At 41.7% G+C, this 25,423-nt stretch overlaps 8 protein-coding genes across 9 annotated transcripts; 6 read left to right on the top strand and 2 right to left on the bottom strand.

The window, feature by feature from the left end:
* The first annotated feature begins 2,759 nt into the window (after nt 1-2,759).
* LOC108146210 (cuticle protein 10.6) lies at nt 2,760-3,629 on the top strand. The gene is made up of 2 exons (XM_017272129.2): nt 2,760-2,825; nt 2,887-3,629. The coding sequence occupies exons 1-2, from the start codon at nt 2,814-2,816 to the stop codon at nt 3,256-3,258; spliced, it is 384 nt and encodes a 127-aa protein (XP_017127618.1). The 5' UTR covers nt 2,760-2,813; the 3' UTR covers nt 3,259-3,629.
* Nucleotides 3,630-7,644: 4,015 nt separating this feature from the next.
* LOC108146202 (extensin) lies at nt 7,645-8,571 on the top strand. Its single transcript, XM_017272120.1, has 2 exons — nt 7,645-7,728; nt 7,787-8,571. Exons 1-2 carry the CDS (start codon nt 7,711-7,713, stop codon nt 8,393-8,395), a joined length of 627 nt encoding a protein of 208 aa, XP_017127609.1. The 5' UTR covers nt 7,645-7,710; the 3' UTR covers nt 8,396-8,571.
* A 1,409-nt stretch (nt 8,572-9,980) lies between these two features.
* LOC108146204 lies at nt 9,981-10,800 on the top strand. The gene is made up of 2 exons (XM_017272123.1): nt 9,981-10,083; nt 10,158-10,800. Exons 1-2 carry the CDS (start codon nt 10,072-10,074, stop codon nt 10,653-10,655), a joined length of 510 nt encoding a protein of 169 aa, XP_017127612.1. The 5' UTR covers nt 9,981-10,071; the 3' UTR covers nt 10,656-10,800.
* Nucleotides 10,801-13,423: 2,623 nt separating this feature from the next.
* Nucleotides 13,424-14,147, top strand: LOC108146207 (calphotin). Its single transcript, XM_017272125.2, has 2 exons — nt 13,424-13,526; nt 13,597-14,147. The coding sequence occupies exons 1-2, from the start codon at nt 13,515-13,517 to the stop codon at nt 14,062-14,064; spliced, it is 480 nt and encodes a 159-aa protein (XP_017127614.1). The 5' UTR covers nt 13,424-13,514; the 3' UTR covers nt 14,065-14,147.
* A 1,042-nt stretch (nt 14,148-15,189) lies between these two features.
* On the top strand, nt 15,190-16,191 carry LOC108146201 (extensin). The gene is made up of 2 exons (XM_017272119.1): nt 15,190-15,302; nt 15,367-16,191. Exons 1-2 carry the CDS (start codon nt 15,285-15,287, stop codon nt 16,039-16,041), a joined length of 693 nt encoding a protein of 230 aa, XP_017127608.1. The 5' UTR covers nt 15,190-15,284; the 3' UTR covers nt 16,042-16,191.
* Nucleotides 16,192-17,016: 825 nt separating this feature from the next.
* LOC108146203 (skin secretory protein xP2) lies at nt 17,017-17,922 on the top strand. Of its 2 annotated transcripts, none has more exons than XM_017272121.1 (2): nt 17,017-17,126; nt 17,188-17,922. In XM_017272121.1, exons 1-2 carry the CDS (start codon nt 17,109-17,111, stop codon nt 17,788-17,790), a joined length of 621 nt encoding a protein of 206 aa, XP_017127610.1. In that variant the 5' UTR covers nt 17,017-17,108; the 3' UTR covers nt 17,791-17,922. The 2 variants fall into 2 exon arrangements, with proteins under 2 accessions (XP_017127610.1, XP_017127611.1); XM_017272122.1 differs by having other exon boundaries at nt 17,052-17,123.
* A 454-nt stretch (nt 17,923-18,376) lies between these two features.
* Nucleotides 18,377-18,804, bottom strand: LOC108145791. Its single transcript, XM_017271361.2, has 2 exons — nt 18,761-18,804; nt 18,377-18,700 (listed from the first exon to the last, which is right to left on the bottom strand). The coding sequence occupies exons 1-2, from the start codon at nt 18,767-18,769 to the stop codon at nt 18,446-18,448; spliced, it is 264 nt and encodes an 87-aa protein (XP_017126850.1). The 5' UTR covers nt 18,770-18,804; the 3' UTR covers nt 18,377-18,445.
* Nucleotides 18,805-21,075: 2,271 nt separating this feature from the next.
* LOC108145689 (cuticle protein 63) lies at nt 21,076-21,761 on the bottom strand. The gene is made up of 2 exons (XM_017271247.2): nt 21,730-21,761; nt 21,076-21,660 (listed from the first exon to the last, which is right to left on the bottom strand). The coding sequence occupies exons 1-2, from the start codon at nt 21,739-21,741 to the stop codon at nt 21,223-21,225; spliced, it is 450 nt and encodes a 149-aa protein (XP_017126736.1). The 5' UTR covers nt 21,742-21,761; the 3' UTR covers nt 21,076-21,222.
* Between the last annotated feature and the right edge of the window lie 3,662 nt (nt 21,762-25,423).

Below are 25,423 nucleotides of genomic sequence, written 5' to 3' on the forward strand. Positions count from 1 at the left end.
TACCTCTTTTTTGGCAAATGGATTGTTTGCTTATTACTTTAATTTTTTAAAACTATTTATGGGAAATACTTTATTAGATATATTTCAAATAGTTACTTTGCAATTGCTACAAATGATCATGTGAATTTTGTTTGTTAACTAATTTACTACCTAATTAATAATAAACTATAATGGTGTTAAAAAACCCCTTGAAGCTCAACCTAATGTCCTACTTTAAAGATGTTTCTGAAAAATTTCCAGGGTAATTTCCATACACAAATTAGATTTTTTGCCGGCCATTGTTACAGTTTCGCACTTTGCAGTTGTCGCTATTTCTCTTGGTATTAATCATTATAAAACGAGTAATTGTCGGTGTTTTCGCTGTACACATTGTAATGTGCACGACATTGTGACAAAGGCTGGGGTAAGCACGACCTTGACCGAGTGGCGTCCACCATGTGGTATACTTAATACTTAATTGGCCACACTCGAGTCACACAGTCAACGATCCGCAGATGGGAGTCACCAGCAGGCTTTGTGGGGTATATAGTATGCAAATTACCCTTCACATCCACATCCACATCCACCCAACCGACAATTATGCAAAACTATAACAAATTAAATAATAACTTTTTGCGGTCACATGCTGGCTGGCTAGCTGGCTGGCCTAATCAAATGCTAGTAAGCCGAACTAATCACCTATGCTCTGGTTGCGAATTCCAGACCTCCAGACTTGTGAAATTTCCTTTAGCCAGAATTCGCCAGACAAATATTTCAGGTCCGACTCTTTGCCCAGAAAAATCACATAAATCACAGAAAGGAAAAAATATTGAGCGGAGCCCCGAGTAGTTGGACTGCAAAAATTGACGGCTTTTAATTTCGACTTTTGAATGATTTGTTGGCAATCAAAGTATTTTGGGCGTCGCTTGGCAAACGAAATGCGAATCCAAATCAGAGTCGAATGCATGGATGTTGCCCAATGCAATTGGGAGGCCATTAAAATGCAATTACAGGCCACTGGAGCTAGGTGGTCAGCTGCAATCGGAACCAGCATCAGACCAGCCAAAAAAAAAACCCAAGTCCAACCATAGAGTGGGTGGCTGTTTTGGTTTGGTTTCTGTGGCTGCGGATCGATCGATGGCCACGCAATTTGGCATCCTGTTTGGTGTCAATCAAGCCGCCTTCAATTTAGATTTATGCGACAATTTGGTTAGCATTTGCATAACGCCGCGGGTCCAAATCACGAGGTGTTGGCTTTGGTGAAGGGTTTGGTTTAGTTTGAGAATTGAGATTTGACTTGCTCTAGGCCCCGTTGATATGCAGATTGTCCGTTCGGATCCAATCAACAAACGATGCCCAGGGTCAAAGCCGAAGAATTGTCGCCATCGTAATTGTTTATTGATTTATGAGTCATAAACTTTAAGCCGCGCTTTGTTAGCCCTCTGAGAATATTCAAAGTTCATACAAAACACCGATTCAAGGCCCGAAACATACGTTTTGCAATTCTTTTCACGTCTCGTGTTCTGGCCAATCTTGTGATATGATTTCAAAAGCTGACTAGGAATTAAGCATGGCTATTAGGAAATCTGGCAGGCCATTCGAAATGCTGGCAAATATGATTTACCTCTGTTTCCAATTGATTCTGTGGCCGGAGTCCACCCAAGTTACGCATACGCCATGTGCGCGATAACAAATCAGTTAAAAATTAATGCATGCAAAATATGGGCGAACCAGCTGCCGTCCATTGGCCACCGACTGACCAACTGCACCAATCTCCATCTCCACTTTATGTTTGTCAGTTATTAAAGTGAGTAATTTTTCATGGACCGCTTGCGTTTATTTGGTGCGTGGAGAGGCAGCTCCGATTGATCATTTGCATGTGAGCAACAACATTTTCCACACCTACGGATCGCCGTATCTGTAATGAGCTGTCATTCAGTCAGTCAGCTGGTCGAGCTGATTGATAATCAAGTGCGTGTGTGCTTTTAGAAAGGATTTAGAGATCAGTAATCGGAAAACCGATATGCTAAATGGGCTTAAAGGCTTTTCCTGATGAAAAATTGGGTACAGCTTAAAGCTAAATAATCTGACAGAGATATAAAGCGTAAATAAAATATGACATGTCGTATTATTATTAGGAATATAAAATTACAATTACATTACAGAAACAAGAAAACATTTGGCTTCATAAGGACTTTTTAAAGAAAATGAACTTCATATAATGTTTAAAAGTAGCTTTTGTATCCTAAAAATTTAGAACATCAACAGATATTTCAATAGGAAAATAATTATAAATTAGTTTATATATCAAAGGAAACCCAACTTAATAGCCAATTTAAAGCACAATAACTAGATTTAGCAGTAGAATTTTCCCAGCTGGAAACCGCTGTAAAACAATTGTTCATTTCCACGCCAAAATGAATGGAAATATAAAAATTTCCGTTACAAAAAACCGCCACCCCATGGAAGCCAACAATAGCTGACAAAAATGCAAAAAAATAAAAAATATATACACAAATTGAATTAAATGCCCGTAGAGGAGGTTTTCCATGAAAAGCTGGGATTCGGTGGCTCAAAAGTTGGCGGTGGGTCTGAGCCAAAGTCGCCGCGTGACTGATCTCTTTCGCGATCTGCTGGTCGTCGGCAAATGCACAAAGCTTCGGGCGTGTTTGTATTTGTGTTTGTGTTTGCTCTCCCGCTCCGTCGCTCTTTGGGCCAAGATTTGTCAGAATATTTCTCATGTTGCGGGTATAAATAACAGGCAACTTGAGACGTCCAAGCATAGCACACTCAGCTCTTCAGTCAAGAAGTCAAAACCAGCCAAGACCAGCAAAATGTTCAAACTGGTAAGTGAAGGATTAAAAAGGAATGTGTGAATGGATATAGCAATTAAGTTTTCTAACGCAGATTGCCCTCATCTCTGCCCTGTGCGCCGTGGCCAATGCCGGAGTGATTTCGCCCTACAGCCATGGCTATGGACTTGGATATGGCGCCGCTCTGGCTCCGGCCTATGCCGCTCCGGCCGTGATCGCCCACGCTCCGATCATCAAGAGCTACGCCACGCCCATTGTGGCCCATCACCCGGTGGCCACGTCCTACGCCAACACCTACAAGGTGGCCACCAAGGCCTACCCCGTGGTCCATGCTGCTCCCCTGGTCCATGCTGCTCCTCTGGTCCATGCCGTTCCTGCCATCCACTCCACCTCCACCTACCACGGCGGCTATGGTGGCTACGGACTGGGATACTCTGGCTACGGACACGGAGGATACCTGCACTAGGGATCTGATACCAGTACCAATACGTACATACCAGCCCCCATGTTGACGACCCCCGAAATCGAGATATTTCAGCGGATAATTCGCATTTTGCTGCCGTCAAAGTGTTGAATTTGCATTTCGTAGTCAGAGGCAGAAAAATACCGGGTCTATTCCCCAAATTGTGTACAAAAACCCTCGGAAATCCCAGAAACCCACTTGGAGACAGAGACACTTAGAGAAATAAGGACAACTAACGGGAGGCGGCGAGAGCGAAGGCGAGAGTTTGAGGAAAGGATCAAGTTTCGTTGATTTTGTTAGCATGGCGCCACTCAATGCACCACTCGTGGCTTCAACACTTTCTGTAAATAAACGATAAATGACTCTAAAACGAATGTAATTACTCTCTTATACTAATGGCATCAGGGGTTTCAAAAAAAGGTAAAATATACTGTTGTTATGGGTACACTTTGGATAACATAAGTTTAGTCAGATTTGCTTTTTAAGTTTGTTAATTATAGGTTTTTCTTTTGTGCTCTAGATAATTCAGAAAAGCAGAATAGTTTTAGAATTGGTTTTTCAAGTATAGGACACAGTTTGAGTGTATTTTGGCTTTGTTTTGGCATTTCTATGCATATCTTTTATATGCATAATGACTTGAATTTCTATAAAATAAATTTTAATGTAAATTGAGATAGTCTTCTAATTTTGCAAGTTTAATATATAAATACATAATAATAAAAAAATGCTTACAAAGACAAAGCAATTTAATGTAGCATTAAGATAATACTAGTTGATACTGATTGATTTAATATTTTTCCAACAATCTAGCGTAGTCCAATGTAAACTGCAAGATCTTATAGTATTTATAAGGATTCCAGATTGAATTGCTGGTCGTGGCATCACGAGTATGTCACACCCAACTGCTTGATTGATTTTCCGTCACCCAACTATTAAATCACCGGAGGTATACCCCCCTCCCACCAAAAAAAAGTTCCCATTCAGCATTCAATTGCACTTCAAATTAATTTTACTTGAGCAACTCGCTCGATTCATATCCACTACCGACGTGTGTTTTGAAATTTCGGAGGAAAAAACAAAATACCGAAAAAATTGTTTTATTGCAACGCCTTGCCCAGCCCACATGCCCCCTCCCCCTTGGCAATTATCAATGCGCAGAGACGAAAGACTCAAGCGACAAACGCGGGCGCCTTTTCAACAGGTTGACCAGTGAAAAGTGCGTTGAAATATATTTTTACTAATGCCTGGCCAACTGTCGCAGCTAAATGCTTTTTGCCTAGTTTCGTAAGTGAAAAATTGGAGCACATCGAGAGCTGCTGAGTGGGGAATTGAGCCACTTAAATACCTTTTTAGCCGGCCAACTGATCCTGGCCTGAAAAAACAACTATAATTCATGCGAAAATTGAAAAGTCTTGTATTAATATTTGCCTGTCGGCGAATTGGAAATCGATTTACGATTTTATTTAATAAATATTATTACGCTGAGTGAAAATGTTGCGCTGAAAGGGTGGGGTTGCTAAATTTAATTCATAACGCCCATAACAATAAGCCATTGTTGACGGCTCTTCGACCTTGACAACCATTGTGCCCAGCTATAAGTTTAATTTGTCTCAGTTCAGTTCGGCATAAATTATGTCCCCTGCTCATAAAGCATATCGTAGTTATGGACTCGTGAAGACAGCAATACCGTTAGCTAGTCAAGCGCAAATTTGGCAACAACCTTCAGAGATATATGTAGTATGCAGACAAAGGTGGGCTCAACTTCTGCTTCCTACATCTCTCAGGCCATTGAATATTCATTCGAGCCCATCAGGCTGACACTAAGTGGATGCATTTTGCGGCAGGTGCTCTCATGGCACAGTTGCAGCTCTCAGCTGATTCCCACAACCTCGCGAATGCAACACACCTGCTGTTGTTTATCCACCGCACTTCAGATTGAGTGGAAATGCGCTACCGAGTTGTGGGATTTCTCTTTGAGTTTTTCCGCTTAGCCCAAGAGTGTGCTAAGCTTAATTTAATTATTCAAGCGGAATTAGCATTTTGTTTTGCTCCTGTTCTGAATTATTAACAAGCCACTGATTCGCACCAGGGCAAGGACCTTTGGCAGGATAAGCGTACAAAACATCACATCCCCAGGCCCCGCAATTAGAACTTGCATTGAAACCAGAATCTGGGCAGTGGAAACTTAATTCCGAGAAAGGAAAATTAATTTCAAAGGGTCGAGAAAGCTGATCCCTGGCCGCAGGCACTGCACGTACTGGGAAATGCACACGTTTTCAGCTGACCTTGACCAGGACATTGACATGAAGGGTGCACCAACCACCCACACTCAACAAATGCTCGTTCTTACTTAGTTGTTATTCCTATGAGGGATTTGCCACCGATAATTAAATGCAGCTGTGCCCTCGAACGTCCTTGCCTTGAGTTCAACGCCTGCCCTCACTGCGTATACGCAATATGTAAGGATATTAAATTGTATGTATAATATGGAGTGGTGATATAGAAATTCAAAACATTTTTATTATTTTATTAATTGCATTATTTCCTACATATTATATAGGTAGCTTTAAAAACATTTGTATCAAATAATTAATTAACAAACTGCTTATATCAGATCCACTTTCCATGTTTAAATCTGTCCGTGTAAGAAAAACATTTGTAAAATAAATGTAGCATATTTTCCACCCAATATACAAACAGTACGCCCAATCAATTGAGTGAATCAAATCAGCAGAAACTTCAAAGCGTGCTACAAAGTTTTTCCGGAGGGGGAAAACTCACATTTGTCGCTGGCAAACACGTGCAGCGATTTAGTTGGCATTACATTACAATGCGGCTCCAACTCGAGAGCACCTGTTGTCATCGGCGGTGGAAAGTGGGTGGAAAATGGGGGAGCAACCATCGCGGGGCAACCACTCGAGGGCTCGTTCTCAAAAGCTGGGCGTGTGCTCCACTCAGCCCGGCAAAGGAAAATCTTCGGGGAAATTCCCGCTTTAAGAGCCCGCTCTTCGGTTCAGCGAAGGTGAACGTAAACGTGAACATATCGATTTCTGATTTAGCCACTTCGTTATGGTAATTTCGTTGGCAGCCCCTCCAGCATTTTCCTCGTTTTCGGTGTTGACAATTTCGATGAGCGCGTGCTGCGCATTTGGCAGCCAATTTAATTGGCCACCCGTGCGGGAATTTCGACTGTTTACGACAGATTTCTGAAGATTTTATGGTAGCAGTGACTGCCACGCGTTGCCCACTTTCGGGTGACTTGGAGGCGCTGTTAAATACGCTGCCAACTTTCGGGCTTTTCCCAGCTAATTGAGAGCTTCGAAGTTCGAAGCTGGCTTTGTTGGCGGCGGTAATAAATCGACTTTTACTGGCGTGTGATATTTTGGCATTTATATTTCGGCAACGGCCATCAATCAGAGTCATAAGGCATAAAAAGGTGCCTGGAACGTGATCGCAATGGGTTTGTTGTAGTAGCTTTGTTTTTGTTCTTGTTTTTGCAGCTGGCGGCGGCAGTAAAAGTTGCTGCAGTGGAGCGCGTGCATTCATAAATGTGATCCATGGATTTGGGCAAATGAAGTGCACATGCTAATGGCTTCTGAAGTGGGTTGGTTCTATTAAAGGAGTTGATTGAGATAGTCCGAGTACAGCGGGCTATCTCAACATTTTATGATCAATCAGAAATATGGTGGGCGTAATTTAAAATGCAAGGCTGTAAAACAGAGTCGACATTAAATTTTTTATGCTGGGATTATCGTTTTTATAGTTCCATAAAAATTAATAATTTTGTTGAAATACTAATCAATACTTACGCAATTAGTTTCATATGAGAAAATACTTACTCATGCCAAAAACAATACTTTTGACATTTTTTTGGTTTTAAAAATCTTGTACAAAATAATCAAGGGCTTATGTAGTTTTTCCTATAAAATTATTTATGCCTTTGATAAAATTTAATGCTGCCAGATGTATCGAAATTACGTTTCAATTCATATTTTAACTTAAGTTGATCATCGACCATAATAATTGTCATTGTGTAAATAGTAAACGATTAGGTATTTTAAAGGAAAGAAGTGATTGCAAAAAAGGTATTGTATGCACTCACCTTAATTAACGCATTTAAAGTTTTGACCACCGGCTGTGAGTGGTAACCCTCCTCCGCCGAATTTCCCTTGAGGATGGGGCATTGCAAAACTTGTCGCATGCATTTGCCGCACGATTCGCTTGTCGATTGCACGTCGTGCGCAGATCCCTTAATGGAGTTTTTTCTTTTCGCCTCCTCTAGTTTCCAGACCTCTTCCTCCGCCCCCGAAATCAGCATAATGTGAGCAACGCCACTCTGATCGTGGTATATAAACCTGCGATGGTCAACCAAAATCGATTCATTACGTGTGAAAGTGTCGAAGAGAAGTGACTTAATACGGAAATCGAAAACGGAAGAAAGCATAACGGAGGAAAATGATACAAACATCAAAAGCAAGTGAATTTAAAGTGTTTTTGTGATGATTTTAACAAATTATTTTCTTATATTTAGTGTGCTTTGATATGTGTTCTGATGTGTCTGGGCTCACCCGTTTTGGGTAGCTTCCTGCATGGTCCTTCGGCGGTGGGCGTGCCCGTGGGAGTTCCAGTTCCGGTGCCAGTTCCAGTGCCATCACCATTTCCGGTTCCATCACCAGTGGCTGTTCCCACTCCTGTGGCTGTTCCCGCTCCGGTAGCTGTTCCCGTTTCCGATACTGTGACTGTGCCGGCGGTTTATAACGTTCGTCAGCCATATAATACCTATGGACCTCCAGATCATTATGCTCCAGCTCCTTCTCCTCCGGCGATTTTTAAATATGCCGCTTCTTATGCTTCACCTCAGCCAGTCATTAAATACTCTTTGGGAGCTCCAGTAACCACCACCACTACTACTTATACAGGATTTGCAGCACCACCGACGGCTCAATATGCCTCACCACCGCCAGTACAATTTGCGGCAGCAGCACCACCGCAGTTCATAGCCAGATTTGCGGCCCCGCCCACTGGTTACCAGTTTGCAGCTGCCCCCTCCTACGGAAGATTTAAGCTCCACTTTGGGTCACCACCTCATCATTCCCCTGCTGCCGTCTATGGGGCTCCCCCCACTACTCAGGGCTGGTAACTCGAGAAACCGCAACCCCAGATGGGCCCCGGCTCATTATGCATAACTATGAATGATAATTTCCTCAAATTAGCAATTAATTAAATCTAAATAATGTTGTTATGTTTTGTATTATCCGCAGTTCGTGAATTTATGCGCAGAACGCGCAACGTATCGATTAAATTATGCTTATATTAAAAAACCCATAAATAATTCAGATGTTTTCATGGCTCCAAGCAGTTTTTGACTCCGTCAATTTTGGCCAAAGGCGAGGCATGACTTTGAGAGGGCCCAGACAAAATAATGCCAAATTTGCCGCTATTAACTCCAACTTCTGGCCAACTGACCTAACTCAATGAGTAAAGGTGAGAAAGAGATTTGGGTCAACAGTTTAAGAGCTTTTAAGTTAAAGATCGACAACTTATTTACTCTACAAACATAGGTTTTGAATACATAAATCAAGTTAATTGATGATTTCCGCATTAAATGTTTGACTAGTATTTTAATAGGTGTCATATTTTACAGTTATCGAAAAACTGTTCATCTTAAAAACTTAGTTTTTGAAAAAAAGGTATAATAAAACAAAAAAGGGTTAAAAATTGCTTAAAACCTTCAAAAATTTACAACATTAATGATACATTAAAGTAAATTTTATTTAACAATAAATAAATTATACATTTTTTACTACTTAGGTGATTTAACAATGAAAGCTTCACGAATATTGTTACCAAGCTAAATATTTTTCAGCTTTAAAAAATATAAAATCAAACATATGAATGCAAAATATTGAACCATGAATTTTTAAACATTCCATCATAACATATTAACAGAAAATATAATCCCACCTTTTAATGTATTTAACACAAATTTTTGTACTAGAAAGTTCGCCCATTTTTTCTTCAGTGCACGTATAATTAGATGCGTATAGATTTTGATTAAGTCCCGCCGGCTGAGGTCAATCTTTGACGAGAGACCCACACAGCAAGAGCGACAATCAAAACACCGAGATATGGACAACAATCGGGTCTTTAGCATGCAAATCTCGCACCGCTCCGTCAAAGTCCTCCGTTTTGGTTGGGGGCTAATGGCTTTTATGTTTGTGCGGCATTTCTGGCTCCTGCTGTCACATGACGCTCGATTCGATTTGTGTTTAATAAGCTCTAATGCTGTCGACATGCCTAAGCTATGCAGCAAAGTCTAGAACAGTGGTGGAGCCACGGGGGCTGTTACCAAAATATAAGTCACCTCACCCCTTTTTTCAGCGATCTTTCCAAACCAGTGCTAACTCATGTAGTGGCATAGTTTGGATGCCAATAAAAATGACCAACAATGATTTATATGCAAGGCAGCCAAGTATCAATATTATCAATAGACAAAACTGCCCGGCAACAGCTTTGTTGAGCCACAAACAAATGGACAAAGTAAACAAACAAAGGCAACAAAATGCCAAAAAGCTTCGTGTTGGCCCAAAGCATTCACAAAAACACACAAAAAAAGAGCCAGAGGAAGACCTGAAAAGAGTGAGAGAGTGAGAACCGATCGCACCGCTCCTCCATACGCATATAAAAAGCATCTTCAGCTGGCTCACAAATTTTAATCAGCAGCCAAAGCTGCGACAGCGAACATCAACGAACGATTGTCGATTAAATAGTGTTGACATTAAGAACAAGAACTGGGAAAGTGTGTTGAAAGTGAAAATGGCGCCCAACGTGAGTGTTTAACAAGCACAAGAGTGTGTGTGTGTGTGTAAAGAGCTATTAAACTCAATTAAAACCACTTTCAGTTGACCTGTGCGTGGATTCTACTGCTGCAACTTTGGAGCCTGGCTTTGGCCGATGTCTCGCACTTGGATTACTCTATTACACCCAGTTCCCAGCTGGCCTACTACCACTATCCAGCTCCCAATCGGCCGGGTGTCCAAAGAGCAGCCCAGAGGAGTCAGTACCAACAATATCCCCATGTGGCTCGTCAGTTTGCCGAGCCCTCCTTGGAGCAGGCTGCCTTTACCCAGGCTCTGACCAGTCAGGGTTATGTATTTGGAGCACCCTCGGCGCCACTTCAGGTGGCTCCCTCGCAGCAGGTGGCCAGATCCTCCACTGGTCGCTCCATAACCTCCGCCTCGGTGGATGCCAATTCGCTGAACCTCAAGTTGCCAGTGCCCTTTGGCATTGCACCACTGAATGTAGCGCAACTTCCGCTGCAGGCTGGAGCACCCTACGCCAGTGTGCCCAGGACCACAGGCCTCACTTCCTATGGAACACCGCAGATACAGAGGCGCTGATCCACCTTTCCTAACATGCCTAGAATAATAATACATTTAAAACAGAGCCAGAGCCAGAGCCATCCCGACTGATCATCAAACTGCGATGACTTCTCCTCTTAGTGAATACACACATTGATAACAATAAACTTGCCATCTAAGCTTAGTCTTTTGGTTGAGTGTCTTTTTATTGGCCATTTTTAGTCTCATTGCCATCGATGGAGAGACTGCATTTGCATAATGTTTTGAAGGTTGAGACGACGCAGACACACAAAAAAGACAACACAAAAAAAAGGGGTCTGCACCTTTCACTCTCCTCCGATGGGTTGATGTTGGGCATTAACATACACACGAAAATCGGGCCAAGAGATCTCCATCATCCGCTCCTCATAATGAGACCTTAAACTTGGCATTGGAAATGGCTGTGAAAACAAATGAAATCAAGCGAGCGACTAACTCTTGACGTATATTTATGAAAGCCAATTAAAGTCAAGTGCCATTGATCAGTTCTGGGAACGGAACTGGGGATTGGAAATACTTATACAAATATTTATTGCAGGGGGAATAGAACCTGCTTTCCCGCGAAAACAAAAACAGGAATTCGAATGTGATCTGCATAAATTTGGCTTTCGAAAATCCATTAAGGCAAACGGTACTGACGACAGCTAAAATAATTCTTAAGAGGGATAAAGCTTCTTGGAGGGGCTCTAAATCAGCTTGCGATCCAATTCAAATGGTTAACTAGGAAGTGAGCGGATCGCACAGCTCTGAAGTGGAGTGCTGAAGACAAGAAGGTGATGGCGATGGTACATATATTTCCGTGCTTGACTCACTGGAAAATCGGCGCATCATCGGTCGAGAATTTCAGTCCAGAAATTGTCTTAACAACTCGGACTCAAACTGTACCACCTGTGGCTGTGCTGGCCGCCAAGATTGGTTCACTCCGATCAGAAGTGGCGGCAATGCGGATACAGAATAAAGTATACAGTTACATGCGTGGGGCAATTCGATACATATATATGTATACATATATATCTTGCCCTCACGACTCGTCATCGCAACAGCCTTGAGATCAGCGTCATCATCGGATCGGATTCCAGAAGCTGTTGTGAATTATCGAATTTAAAAATGCCCTGTCGATGTCGCTTTTTATCTGTCTTTAACTTAAAACCTCTATAAATTGTAAATTATTCCTTGAAAAACTGTTTTAAAGACTTTAGAAATGTGCTTAGTATAGGTTTAAGGCAGCTAAAGTGTCAAAGATTTAATTTAATTCATAATTTTATCTCTTGAAAATATGTTAATATATGCTTAAATTAAAAAACAGCATCACTCATAAATAAATGGAACTTATAATTATCTCATTATAAACACAAGAGACCAATCTTTAAAGACAAACAACGACTATTAGTCTGCAATAAATAATCGGAGTTCTCTTCCGAAACGCCCCCTTCATAAATAACGTTTTTTATCAATCCGTTTAAAAGGTTCGGTAGTTAGTTAGTAAGGAAAGCTTTGGTAAATTTGACACGAAGTCTTAAACAAAATCTGTAAGAGTATATTTATGACTGGGCTGTAACATTGTAAGATCGTTTTCGCTTGCCTTGGTATGTAGGGAAAATACCCCAATCGTAAAGAGCACAACAATGCAAATCGCAGAGCCACCAGCATCAGCACACCAGATGCTGTTGACCAGGCCAGCACGTGACCGAGTGAGCTGCGATGGCTCATTAAGTTCGCAAGCCGGTTTCGGCAGCTTCATCACTCCACTCCACTTCTCGCCCTCGCCTCGTTGGCCAATTAAGCCGACTCGAAATGATTGAGCCAGGCCAGCCGGTGGATGAGGCAGCTACAGCCACATCTTCATCTACATCACATCCTGTGACCGGATGGCGTCAAGGTCAGGTCAACACGAAAACAAATGAAGCTCCGGCGGCAAGGATGAGAGCTAAATTTACGACCGCCTTTTATTGCCGAACCTGCGAACCATTAAAAAGTGAACTAATGAGACATTTAGTGGTGCGGAATTGCGGCCTGGGGGGTGTTGGCGATTTTTATAGCCAATTTGGCTTAGATTGCGGCCAATTCAATGCAAGGCGGCGCACATTGATGGCCCAAACAGACTGCAAATTACGCCAAAACAGCCCAACCATCGAGGCAGTCTTCAACTGCATACAAATGTGGATCAGTGCACTTAAAACAAATTTTTTAATAAACTTAAAATTATATTTTAGCTAAACAAACTTTAAATTCTTAAAATAAATACTTTTCTGATATTTGAGTATAATTATTCTTTTTCCAGTAAATATATCAACTTAAAGTCGGTTTAAATTTGTTGACATTAAAATTTTAATTTCCTATTGAGCATCTTAAAGCTGTAGTCAAAATAAAACACTTTCAGAACTTACGTAAATGCTTGCTTTTATTGATATAAATTGAATTATACTAAATAATTTAGGTGAAAATAAAAATTCCTATAATTTTCTGGGTACTTTAAAACCCTTTAAACTCATTGAGAAAATTTAAGTTACTTCCTTAAAAATCATCTATGGTTCTAGGTTAGAATTTGATAAGTAAAATAGTAGAATGTCATATATCATACAAAGTAAACCATTTTGTTCAGTGCATTCAAATATCCGAGCGACTTCCGACAATACATTGGGCAATTGAAGGCGGAGCACGTCTTGTCCAAGTGGCGATCATGTATGCCGCTTGGCACGCTACCAGGTGGGCCAGCGAAAGAAGCGACCAAAAATCGGCTCAGACAGAATGTCCCCCAAAGAGCACGGATATGGGCACGAGCTATATAAGCTACTGAGTTGGCTGCAAATGAACATTATCGCTCAAGAGCTTTAGAAAACCCAACCCACCACCAGCAAAATGTACAAGTTTGTAAGTTGACTCGAGGAAGTACTACCATAAAAAGAAGGATTAAATTAATGATATTATCCCTATTTTCCAGTTGGTTCTCGCTGCCCTCATTGCCTGCTCTGCGGCCAAGCCCGGAGTTGTGGCCCCGTTGGCTGCTCCTCTGGCCTACGCCAACGCTCCACTGTACGCCGCCGGTGGCAGCAGCCAGGTGGATGTCCGCAACAACTACGACGGCACCCTGTCCTCTTACACCACGGCTCCCTTCGAATTCACCGCCCCCTACTCCAGCCGCTATGTGTCCGGAATCCCAGCTGCTCCCGCCGTAGTGGCCAAGTACGCCGCTGCTCCTCTGGCAGCTCCTTTGGCTGCTGCTCCATTGGCTGCTGCTCCTCTGGCTGCCCCTCTGGCCGCTGCTCCTTATGCCGCTCCCTATGCCGCCGCCGCCTACTCCGCCTATCCCTACGCATCGCCCTACGCTGCTCCCTATCTGGCATCTCCCTATGCCGCTCCTTATGCAGCTCCCTTCGCCGCCGCTGCCCCAGCTCCAGTGGTGGTCTAAGGACACACCTCGTAACCAAGCCAAACTATAGACAATTTTTGTAAACAAACTTGAAATTAAATTACGAACAAACAACTTAAAAACACTGTATTATTTATTTTTGGATTAGCCATTATTAGCGAATCAAAAATAATTGGTAATAACTACTTAACCTAATCTATTGATATGCTATCTTAAGAATGCAGCTGAAAAATCCGATTAAGTAGATGTGACTGCAAATATTGGTATTAAGCTGAAAAGTTGAAAAATATCCATTTAATATTTGATATTTGGGAAACAATGGCCTCTGGACCCAAATAAAATCATTTTAAATTAACCAAAAACCTCATTTAAAATTGTCAAACGCAAGTCCAAAGCGATGCGCCGTTTTGTGCAGCTCATGACTTATTCTAACAATCATCATAACTTTGTGGCTGATTTAGAAAAAAAATATTTTAGTCAATTTTCGCATTTTTTTGCAAAAATTGGGACAAATATTTTTTTTTAGATATGAATGGAAATTTGTTGTACATATGATTTCGAGTTAAAAAAGATATCCCATTCCATATTTGGTCAATATTTTGCATTGTTATGGCCAAAACAGAGTTTTTTTAAATCATTACATTATTAAAATTTGCAAAACATTCAAATTTGCATTATAAATTCAAATCGCATTATAAATTTGATTACGAGAACTGACATTTCATATTTGGCTTATTAAAGTTTTTCCTTAGGGAAGTTCAAGCAACAGAAGTTAGTCAGATTTTAAGCAACTTTTGTTACGATTGCGTTGCCACCTAAGGCGCAATAACGATTGTTATTTATGGTCAAAGCAATATTTATGGGTTATCATAATCATATGCCACTTATGGGGAACTGTCAATGCCTGGGCTCGGTTTGGCCCCATGTTATATAATCTTGGGCCGTGCTTTCAAATCGCCCAAGAAGTTATTGGCCCCTCGATCGATGGCATTCGCAGTCACGACTTTGCTGACCAACTAAAGCGGATTGGGTTACCTCACCTCAAAGCAAGTCAACCCATTAGGTTGAGTGGGCCAAGTCGCCGACGAAAGTGAAGAAATGCAAGTGCAAGTCTTTTGAGTGAAGACCCTCTCTATTTCCCTATAAATAATATTGGATTTTGACAATGGAAAGACATTAACAGCCGAACCAACAGGTCGAGCACATCGATCGCGAAGCTAATCCCCCAAAGAAACCAAACAACTAAACCCCCAAGCAAGATGTGGCAACTGACATGGGTAAGAGGATTAAAGGAAATCTTTATTATAGATTTACTTATTAATTTGAACCTATTTTCCTTAGGCCTTTGCATTGGCTTTCCTTTTAGTGGGTGGTGAGGCCAAGCCCTCGCAATTCTTCAATCATCACTTCAACCACTTTGATCCTCATCATACGAGCCACTTTGATGGGCACCATCTGAACCACTTGGATACTCTACATGCTCTGCCGCACCATTTGGATTACGCGGTGCAGGAGGCAGTTCTTCCGCCGCCGGCTCCTTTGCTTCCAGCGGTGGCTCCACCACCAGCATTTGCTCCTGCCCCGCCGGCTTACGGTCCTGCACCACCTGTTTATGGCCCAGCACCACCAGTTTATGGGCCTGCACCACCTGTATTAGCTCCTGCTCCACTTTTGCCAGCTCCTGCTCCTCTGTTACCCGCTCCAGCACCACTTTTACCAGCTTCAGCACCATTTTTACCTGCACCAGCTCCTCTTTTACCCGCTCCTGCACCTGCTTTCCTCCCAGCTGCTGCACCACTTCTGCCAGAGTTCCATGTGCCCACCGTAACCCACAAAGTGCTGCCACCCATCCTGGAGGCAGTGCCCTTTGCACCCACCTATCGAGCCATTCCCGGACCCAAGACCACCACCCACCGCGTGTCCATTGGGTATGCATTCCCCAAGCTGCTAGCCGCGCCACACGCCCACCTGAAAGCCCTGCCCTTGAAGTTCGCCCATCACCATTCGTTGTTCTAGGACAATGCAAAAACACCATTAGGATGATGGAAACCTCACCAAAGAGTCATCAAAGTCAGCTAGTAAATGTTAAATTTTAACCTACAATTATACCAAAACAAAACAATAATTTATCGAATAATTATAGAGAAATAAAACGATGTTTAAAAATACTTAAGATTGTTAAGTTAAATGGGATTACATAAAAAAATTAATCGAATACAGCAAATTCTAAAAACCTAATCATGTAAAATGTCTACGAGTTGCACAAAACATTCTTAGCAATTCAGACCAAAAATAGCAAAAAGCTAAAGAATGTAACTGCGAATGATAAAATCCTAGGCACACCAAAAATTAGGCAAAAGAAACATAACTGATATCTGATTCAGACTCTCATTACGAACCAGACGCGTCGTAATGTCGCCAAATGGGGTTTCAGTTGGTCGGCTAACACATATGTACATACATACAATTGGTAACACACACACACACACGTTGTAGCGAGTAACAGAAATGTTGCTAGTGAATTTCCAACTGCACGCAACAAGAAATCAAATCCGAAATTCCATACACAAACCCGGCCCAAACACGCGACAATTGTTGTAACAAAAACAAAAACCAAAATAAACAAAAGTGGTAATTGAATTAAATGAGGGAAACACGTATTTTGGGTAAATAATTGCAGCTCATTTCGTCGCACCACCCACCACCAAAAGGCAGCAAAAAGGCAGCAGAAATATAAACGAAACGCAACCCGAGACTGTCATAAAGCGAATCCAACGAAATCTTGCCCAATGTTGGCCTAGGTTATGGTCGGGAATTGCGTGCAATTATGAAAGTTTTCGGGGGCGATCGACGTAAGAGGCGACCGATTGATTATTAAGTACATATAGCGGGCCGATCCAGCCAAGCGCCCTTCATCCAATGCCCAATATAGAAAGTCTTCCAAGGTGTTTTCGTATGCTTGTCCATGGATAATCCATGGGCTACAGAATTATAAAAGCGTTGCTCACTCGACAGTTGGATATCACAGTTCAGTCTGCCCTCCAGCTAATCACAGCCAGCCAACCATCCTTAATCCAAGCAAAATGTTCGCCAAGATTGTGGTGAGTTTGAAAGGAAAGTCCTGTGGGTTTTTAATTTAATTGTTTTATGTTTTTTTTGCAGCTCGTTGCCCTCTGCGTGGCCTCTGCTCAGGCTGGTCTCCTGCCCTTCCATGCTCCTGCTCCTCTAGCTGCTCCTCTGGGAACCCCCTTCGCTGCTCCTCTGGCTGCTCCTCTGGCTGCTCCTGTGGCTGCTCCTGTGGCCACTGCTGGAGTGGTGGCTCCCTATGCCTCCAGCTTCAATGCCCACCGCATCAACCATGCTGTGGCCTATCCAGTGGCTCCTGCTCCCGCTCCAGTTGCCTTTGCCGCTCCCGTTCCCGCTCCTCTGCCCGTTCCCGTGGCTGCTCCTGCTCCAGTGGCCTTTGCTGCTCCTGCTCCTGCTCCCGCTCCTGTGGCCTTTGCTGGCCCCCTTCCCGTTCCCGCTCCTCTGCCAGTGGCTGCTCCTGCTCCTGTGGCCTTTGCCGCCCCCGCCAAGGTTGGATTCGGTCTGCCCGCCTACGCCGCTGCCCCCGCTCCTCTCGGATTCGCCCCTGCTCCGGCGCCAGTGGCCTTCGCCGCCCCCGCCAAGTTTGGATTCGGACCCTTTGCTGCCCCCCTGGCTGCTCCGGTGCCAGCGCCTCTGGCTGTGGCCCCCAAGTTCGCCCCCGCCCCCTACTTCTTCTAAGGATCTAAGGCTCACCGGATCACCCAGCTCACTCCCATCCGTCCTATTAGCTTGTAGAACTTAGCCCAAATCTTCATACCTAGAGAGCAGCAATGCTTGGCGAATAAAAAATTAAATCATTAATCAATATTATATCAAATCTTTTCTTGGGTCGATTCATATGGCTGTTTTTAGTGATATTTCCTAACATAGCTACCTTGGGGTATACATCCTAAAATCATGTTTTAAATGATTAATGCTTTGACAAAGCGACGACAGTAAGCAGTTTGTATTTATTAATGGTAGGTGTAACATTTCTAATTAATGGTTAAGCATTGGTTTTCCGGAAATTAAACTTTAATACTATTTATCTATATAACTCGCCCAAAAATATAATAATTTTTATACCATTAATCTACCCCTTTACCCTTTCATAAATAACATCGTACTACACATTCAATTTTAATAAATTAGCATACATTTAACTTATCAAATTATATTTGGTACTTTCAACACTACACCATTAGTAACTACAAAAAAAAGTATTTAAAAAATAAAACTATATTTAAAAAACAAACCATTTTATTATATACCTAACAATCAATTTTATTTCGTGTTTTTATCTTTTTACACATAACTTAATATACATTTCATATATTATATGTTTGAATTTCTGCTAAAACCGCTTGTGCTTGATATGACCAATTCTCTGAAAGAGCGGAACATGTTCGTAGGGCGTGTGTGAAATGGGCACGGAATCGTAGGTGACGTGGGCAATCTTGGTGAGAGGTGCTACAACGGTGTAGCCAGGATGTTGGTTCAGCTCCTGGCGTGAGGAGGCAACTGCCGCGGGATGATGATAGATCACTGGGTGATGGTAAATGACCGTGGCGGTCAGGCCCTCACTCAACAAGGCGAAAAACACAATGAGCTATAAAAACAAAAACAAGATAAGAAATTCAAAGGAAATTACTAAGAATTCCCTGTTTACCTTGAGCATTCTCTGGTAAGATTCTGACTCGGACTGCACTTCAACTAAACTGAAATCAGCCGAAGGCCAATCAATTTATAGGCTCGTCTTCATCGCTGGTTTTCCTCCTTAAAACAGTTAGAAACCGGTTGGTTGACAATCCCCAGAGATTCCCAACTGCATTTCCTTTGGCACCGGGAACCTGTTGCAACATCTGTGTAGTGGGAGCACTACTCCACTTGGCCTTTTGTCCCCTTCTCTTCGAAAAAAACCCGTTTTCAAGTTCAAGTTTAAAGCGTCTGCGCCGAAGATTGTCAAAGAGTCAGTGACTCTTTTGTGCACTTAATTATGGCATATCGTTGGCTTTGTTGTCTTACATTTCTCTCTGTTTTTGTTTGTTTATGGGTTTTGAGTTAGTTGGTAGCACGTCTTCGGATTTGCCATTGTTTCCCCGTTTTTATGTCTTTTTTTTAATTTAATCATTGCCCAATCTTGTGTCTTTCGTGCTATTTTATGTTGGTTTCGGAGGTGTTAAGAATTGATTAGTTTGACTTTATTCGGCGGCGATTTGAGCTCTTAATGTTTAAGCTGTTATAATCGGAGTTTTAATGCTTATACTAGGGCATACCTTAAAAAGAAGGTGGTTTAAGTAAGACAAAATATGCAAAATAGCTAAAGTGGCAATGGGCTTACATTTTATTTAAATAAAGAAATAAAAAAGACACTTTGTATATTTCGAAATTGAATTAATTTGTTGGTTGTATTATATATTTTGACTTAGTTTATTAAGAGTATCGTTGAATATACAAAAAGAAAAACCAAATTAGTTTCTCATCTCTAGCCCCACCAAACATCCAAAGTCCATTGACCCCAAGACCAGAGTTCTCAATCTAATCATGTGATCTGATCGGAGTCACATGAATGAATATACGGAAAAGGCCACCCATTAGATTGAAAATGCCCGCGGGACAGGAAAAAAAACTGGAACTGGTAAATGCCAAACTTGATTACAGTTAAAGATTATACAATGGAGGCCCAAAAGGCGAAAAACAGGTGTTGGAATTTGCCTTTATTTACAGCAGCATGCCACTAACTTAAGCAACTTGTTCATCGAATTAGATGTACTTTGTGGTGCCGTTCATTAAGTCATCGATGTCCATGTGGGGATGCAAACCATTGCACCGTCCACTGGGCGTTGGTATAAAAGAGCCGGGCTGGGATCAACTGCAGTGACACTATTGGTTAGTCAGCTTCTGCAGCAGCAGCCGCCAAATTTACCACCAGTAAAATGAATAAAGGGGTGAGTGTTGCAAGGATATTTAATGGGAATCCCTTAGAGCTTAAAATATCCTGAAAACACACGAATTATGATATGTTCCAACCATTAGGAAATTAAAAACTATTTAATTTCAGCTATTACTCGTGACGATCCTCTGCCTAACGACCTGCAGTCTGGCAGCTCCTGCTCCCGATCCTGCTCCAGAACCAGCTCCTGCTCCTGCTCCAGCTCCTTCGCCCAGCATTGGATATGGCATTGGACATGGCTACGGTGGATATGGCCTGGGATTGGGTCTAGGATTCGGGCATTATGGTGGTCACTACGGTGGCCATTACGGTGGACATTTCGGAGGACTGGGATTGGGCTACCATGCACCCATCATCTCCAAGACGATCATCGGTGGTTATGGCTACGGCCTGGAGCACGGATATCTGGGTGGCTACGGACATGGACTGTACGGCGGACATGGTCTGGGTTACGGACTGGGTTACGGCTATGGCCATGGCTGGTAGAGATGCAGTGCACCCAGGCCAAGTGCGGTCAGGTCAAGTGGAGCCAAGGCGAGCGTGCAACATGTGAGAGTTTCCAAACAAGTCATTTACTTCGCAGTACCCAAAACATTACGATAGCCTTAATCAGTCAATCACTCAGCAAGTCAATAAATCAATAAAGACAAAGCAACACTGTATAAAAAACTAGTTTCACTGATCATAGGTTTTTCGAAACTTGGTCAAAGCTAATTTGAATATTTATGGGTTTAAATTCATATTTTTAAAATAAAACATAGATGCCTTTAGAATGATTTGCTCTCAATTTTCTCCGTAAGAAATAGGAAGTATAGCCCAATGATTAAACTTACCTAAATATAAATCTAAAGTGTGTTTTCTAAAGTGTGTAATAATTGCTTCTGAAGAGTTTTTCTGATTTTCCAGACAGAAGCTTGAATATCCTTGTGATTTATAAATATGCCCCAGACTTTTAACAGAGTATGTACAGAATTCATATATTTTTAATTCAAACGAAATATATTTCAACACTTCTTCCGATAATTTTTTTATAATTTGATTTTGTTTCACAAAACCTCTACTAATTTCTCTCTCTCTCTCTCTTTTTTTCTCTCTGTGTATTCTTCCTTCTCCTCCCTATCCGATCCAAACGAAACGAAAGCCATGCAGAAAACGTTGCTGTATGGGATTGAGTCCCTTTACCAACCATGGGAAAGTCCGTAGGCAGGAGCAGCCAGAGCTGGATAGGCCGTCTTGTAGCCCAGTCCCAAGGGAGCAGCCAAAGGAGCATGGGCCAGGCCCAAGGACCCATGAGCCAGACCCAGGGAACCATGAGCCAGACCCAAAGGAGCATGGGCCAGGCCCAAGGAACCGTGGGTCAGGCCAATGGGACCATGGCCATATCCCAATCCGTAGGTCGAAATGGCCGGAGCAGCCAACGGAGCATGCGCCAAAGCTGGGGAGGCATAGCTAATCCTAGGAGCCAGGCCATAGGAGGCGATCGAAGGACTTGCCAGGGAGTGTCCATAGGAGATGGCCGGAGCAGCTGCAGCCAGTGGCAAAGCCGGAGCAGATAGTCCGCCCAAATAACCCGGAGCAGCAGCAGCACTGGCCAGGCAGAAAGCGGCAAAAACAAACTATTTTTTAGTAAAAAAAAATAATATGGATTAGAATAACTATATCGAAAGGACTTCAATTCCACTTACGTAGTTGAACATTTTGGGTTTTTTAGTGCAAGTTGAACTCGTTGCAAGAACACAATGTTGAATAATGCCGCTGTCTAAGGCACAAATGCTTTTATAGCCCACAGACCTGGCCAAAATGTTGCACGAGAACGTATCCAAGCTGGAGACCAGAGACCCAGAGACTTTTACTTTTGTTCAATGGAGAGACCCGGCCCAAAACTGCGTCCAAGAGAGCCACATGCAAAGCTGGCCGGTCGGGTATCGAGATGGCGATAGATGATTGAGCTTGGGTTTGGGACTGGGCCTGGGACCCGCCACAAAACCGCCTTGCCCCGCCCTGTACAACGCGGATGTTTGACTGGGCTGAGATTGAGCCATACCCTTCCTGAAGGGGTTGCAAGATTTATCAAGGAAAAGGATTTCTTAACCATATTGTTCTATAAATAGACAGTAAATAAATTTATAAGCCCAGTACCCAACAAACTTTAAATAAATTTACTTATTAGTTCTATGAAAGAGAATAAGCAAAAGTAGTTGACCTTTTATTGAGAATTCAAAACCTCATTAAGCAATGAATTCATATTAAATAAGTGAATTGAATGGAATAAAAATAAATATGTGACTATTGAATTCAACATTTTATGTTTAACATTTCAATAAAATATAAAGTTATTATATTGAATACAATGCATTTTATTTGTGTATTTTCTTATTTAAAATAACTAAAAATCGCAATGAATGAAATTCAAAACGAAAAATTCTAAAATTGAGTAAAAAATTAATATTTACATCCATGACATTGATATTATTAATTGCACATTTATTAGTAGAAGAATACAAATTTTAAATATCGACTACTAAGAAATTATGAGTACTTATTCAACATTTCATCTTTTGTACCTACCCAGTAAATTTACATATTAATAAAACAATTATTAAAACCCATGAACCTTTAAACTCTTTAAAAAACAGTTTAAACAGTTTAAATTTAAGTTAAGTTTAATATATAATATATATATAAAGTTCCCAAAACAGGGTATTTCCTCTGCGAGGAACCAACCATTTATGTTTTGATTTTGAATAATTTCTGATAAATTTGTTTTTGGTCTATTTACCTTATGCCGCAGCCACGACAAGGTGTGTGTGAGAAAAACTTAAATTGCATTTTGTATCTTGCCTTTTTCGGTTCTTGTAGGCATTTATTTTCGTGCAGCCAACAAGTTTCGCTCATTCCGGCGTTTAAAATCATTTAAATGAACCGCTGCGAATGCGTGAGCCTATTATGCTGGTAGAAATTTTCGCAGTAAATGCTCGAGCATTCAGAGTCGAAGTCTTAATTACAACACAGGCCGGCAATAAATGGGGCGTGGCAGTTACACACCTGTGCGTAAAACCGTAGCAAAACCAGATCCGCCTCGAGATCGTTTTATGTGGGGCACAGCCAAAGCCAGTGTGGCACATGTGCGTCTAGAACAATAAACGATTGAAGGCAGGGGCGTGAGCAAGGTCGTTATTGGTGGAGCGAGCGGGGATCCTGGCACAAACTACGCCTCTGGCGGAGGCAAATTATGATCTGGTGCACCCATAACTCATGCGACAGCAGCAACAATGCCGAAGAAACTGCGGCTGCCACTTAATTGCCAGCGACCCACTCTATGCATAATTTTGAGACAGCGTTTTACGCAAGCCCAAAGCACTTAACACTTATGAGAGGGGCGAGGTTTTAAAAGGAGTTAAATAAGGGGCAAAGGGGGCCGGGAACGGGGACTCCAGCACTTGTTGAAATCCCCGCCCTGCAGGCGATAGTCGAACCCACAAATGCATGCGTGAATTTAACCCTGTTGTCAATTTATATTAGACTCAATTACATATTTTTGCTGAAAATAAATTATTCCAACTTTAAAAACTTTCCCTAAATTAAAAAATAACACATAGAAAGTAGCTTAACAATTAATCTTTTTATGGGCATAATAAATAAATAAACATTTTTGTACTTTTCAACCCAAAAACCATTTTTAAAATTGTTCTGTTTAAATTTGTTGCTAATAAAATGTTCTCTGCTTACGTTTATTAAAAACTCTTTTTAAAATACGCCAGTAGACGAAGAATTGATAATTTAAAATAGGGATTACCTACTTTATTTATTTAATACTCTTATGAAATTTTTTTTTAAATATCTAAGCATATCAAAATTTGTTTATTTAAATAAATTTACAATTTCTCACCATGAATTGCTTAATTAAAGAATACGACCTATCGGCCACACTAGTCGCATAAGGGTTAAGCAGAAGGCTAAGCCTCGTCCAGAAAAAGCCTGCGGACAAATGGAAAGGCAAAACGCTGGTGACAACAACAGGGGACTCAGAGGGGCAAAAAGGGGGGAGGACCTGGGGCCCATGTTCCCAGTCCCAATGCGTAACTCGTGGGGGATTTGCATACGCATACGTCGTGTGGGCGCTGGCTACTTTGCTAGCCAAAGTTCTCCACCCGACTTGCGCTTTTGGGCTGTAAATCAAACTCGCCAAGCATTTCAATTAAGAGCCTCCCGAGATCCGGCTCGACACACAGTTGGTGTCTGCCTGGCTGATATCTACACAGTGCGAAAAATCACTGGCAATTAATTTTGTGGCACTTGTGCAACACAGCGATTAAATCAAAATGCAATTTATTGGGCACCCGACTTGAAATGCGAGCGCTCTCGGATCGGGTTTTTTATTGATGTCTCCGCAAATTGATCGCAGCAAGTTCTAATCGACGCAGACTAGCCATTATCGTTTCAATGCTCTCGAATGACAGTGTACAACTGTCAATTAGACAAGATTGTTGTAATCGCTCGAGCAGTCGCTAAACGGCAGGGGGTAATTAAAGCATATGGGCCTAGAAGTCTCCGTTTTTATAAATTCCATATGCGTAAAGCTAATTGGAGGTAGGTGGGAATTTATAGGTACAATTTAAAAGGGGATACCTTTAATTTTACGGGGAACACAATACAATTTAATAATGCAAGGCTACTCAATTCGTTTGTCTTTATTTTATTTATTATTTAAAATTACTTAAAATGCATTAGTATAAATTAATAGTTTCTTTCAAAACAGGTAACACTTTTAACAGAAGGTTATTTAAATAGAACCTACATTATACATATATATATATATATATATTAAACTTGCTTTTTTCATAATGAAAACTATTTATAAAGCAAAATCCATTAAAAGCAAACCATTTATAGAATACCCCCAACTGTAGCCTGGGAAACGGAACATTTAAGTGCAATTGGGGCTTCGGCAATTATAAATTGCCACGAGTTTTGCGAGGGGCCACCTTTTTAATGGGGCGTGACGATCAAGACAAAAGTCAGCGCTAAAATTTTAATTTAATTTTCTGACTGCAGCCACAAACAAGTAAATTAGTTGCAAGAACTGCAACAACACGTGCAGATGGGGGGAGGTTTCCCAGGGGGGCGTATAAAAGGCGTTGAAAACATCGACGTAAATTTCAAATCAGCAACTCAATGTCTTGAATTAATTTGCAAAACTTAGTTTTTAGTTAAATGTCGTTCTCTTGATTTGATTTTCATACTTCTTGCCGGTTGAACGCAGTCTATGATTAATGCCAAAGTTGGCGAAGTGGGTTGATTGGAGGCGTGGTTTCGTTTAACTTATTGATTGTTTGCGATTAGCGAAATGCAATTCAAGCGGCGCCTTTTAATTGAGTG

Source organism: Drosophila elegans, unplaced genomic scaffold (assembly GCF_018152505.1).
Source record: "Drosophila elegans isolate 14027-0461.03 unplaced genomic scaffold, ASM1815250v1 contig_208, whole genome shotgun sequence".
NCBI lineage: Eukaryota > Metazoa > Arthropoda > Insecta > Diptera > Drosophilidae > Drosophila > Drosophila elegans.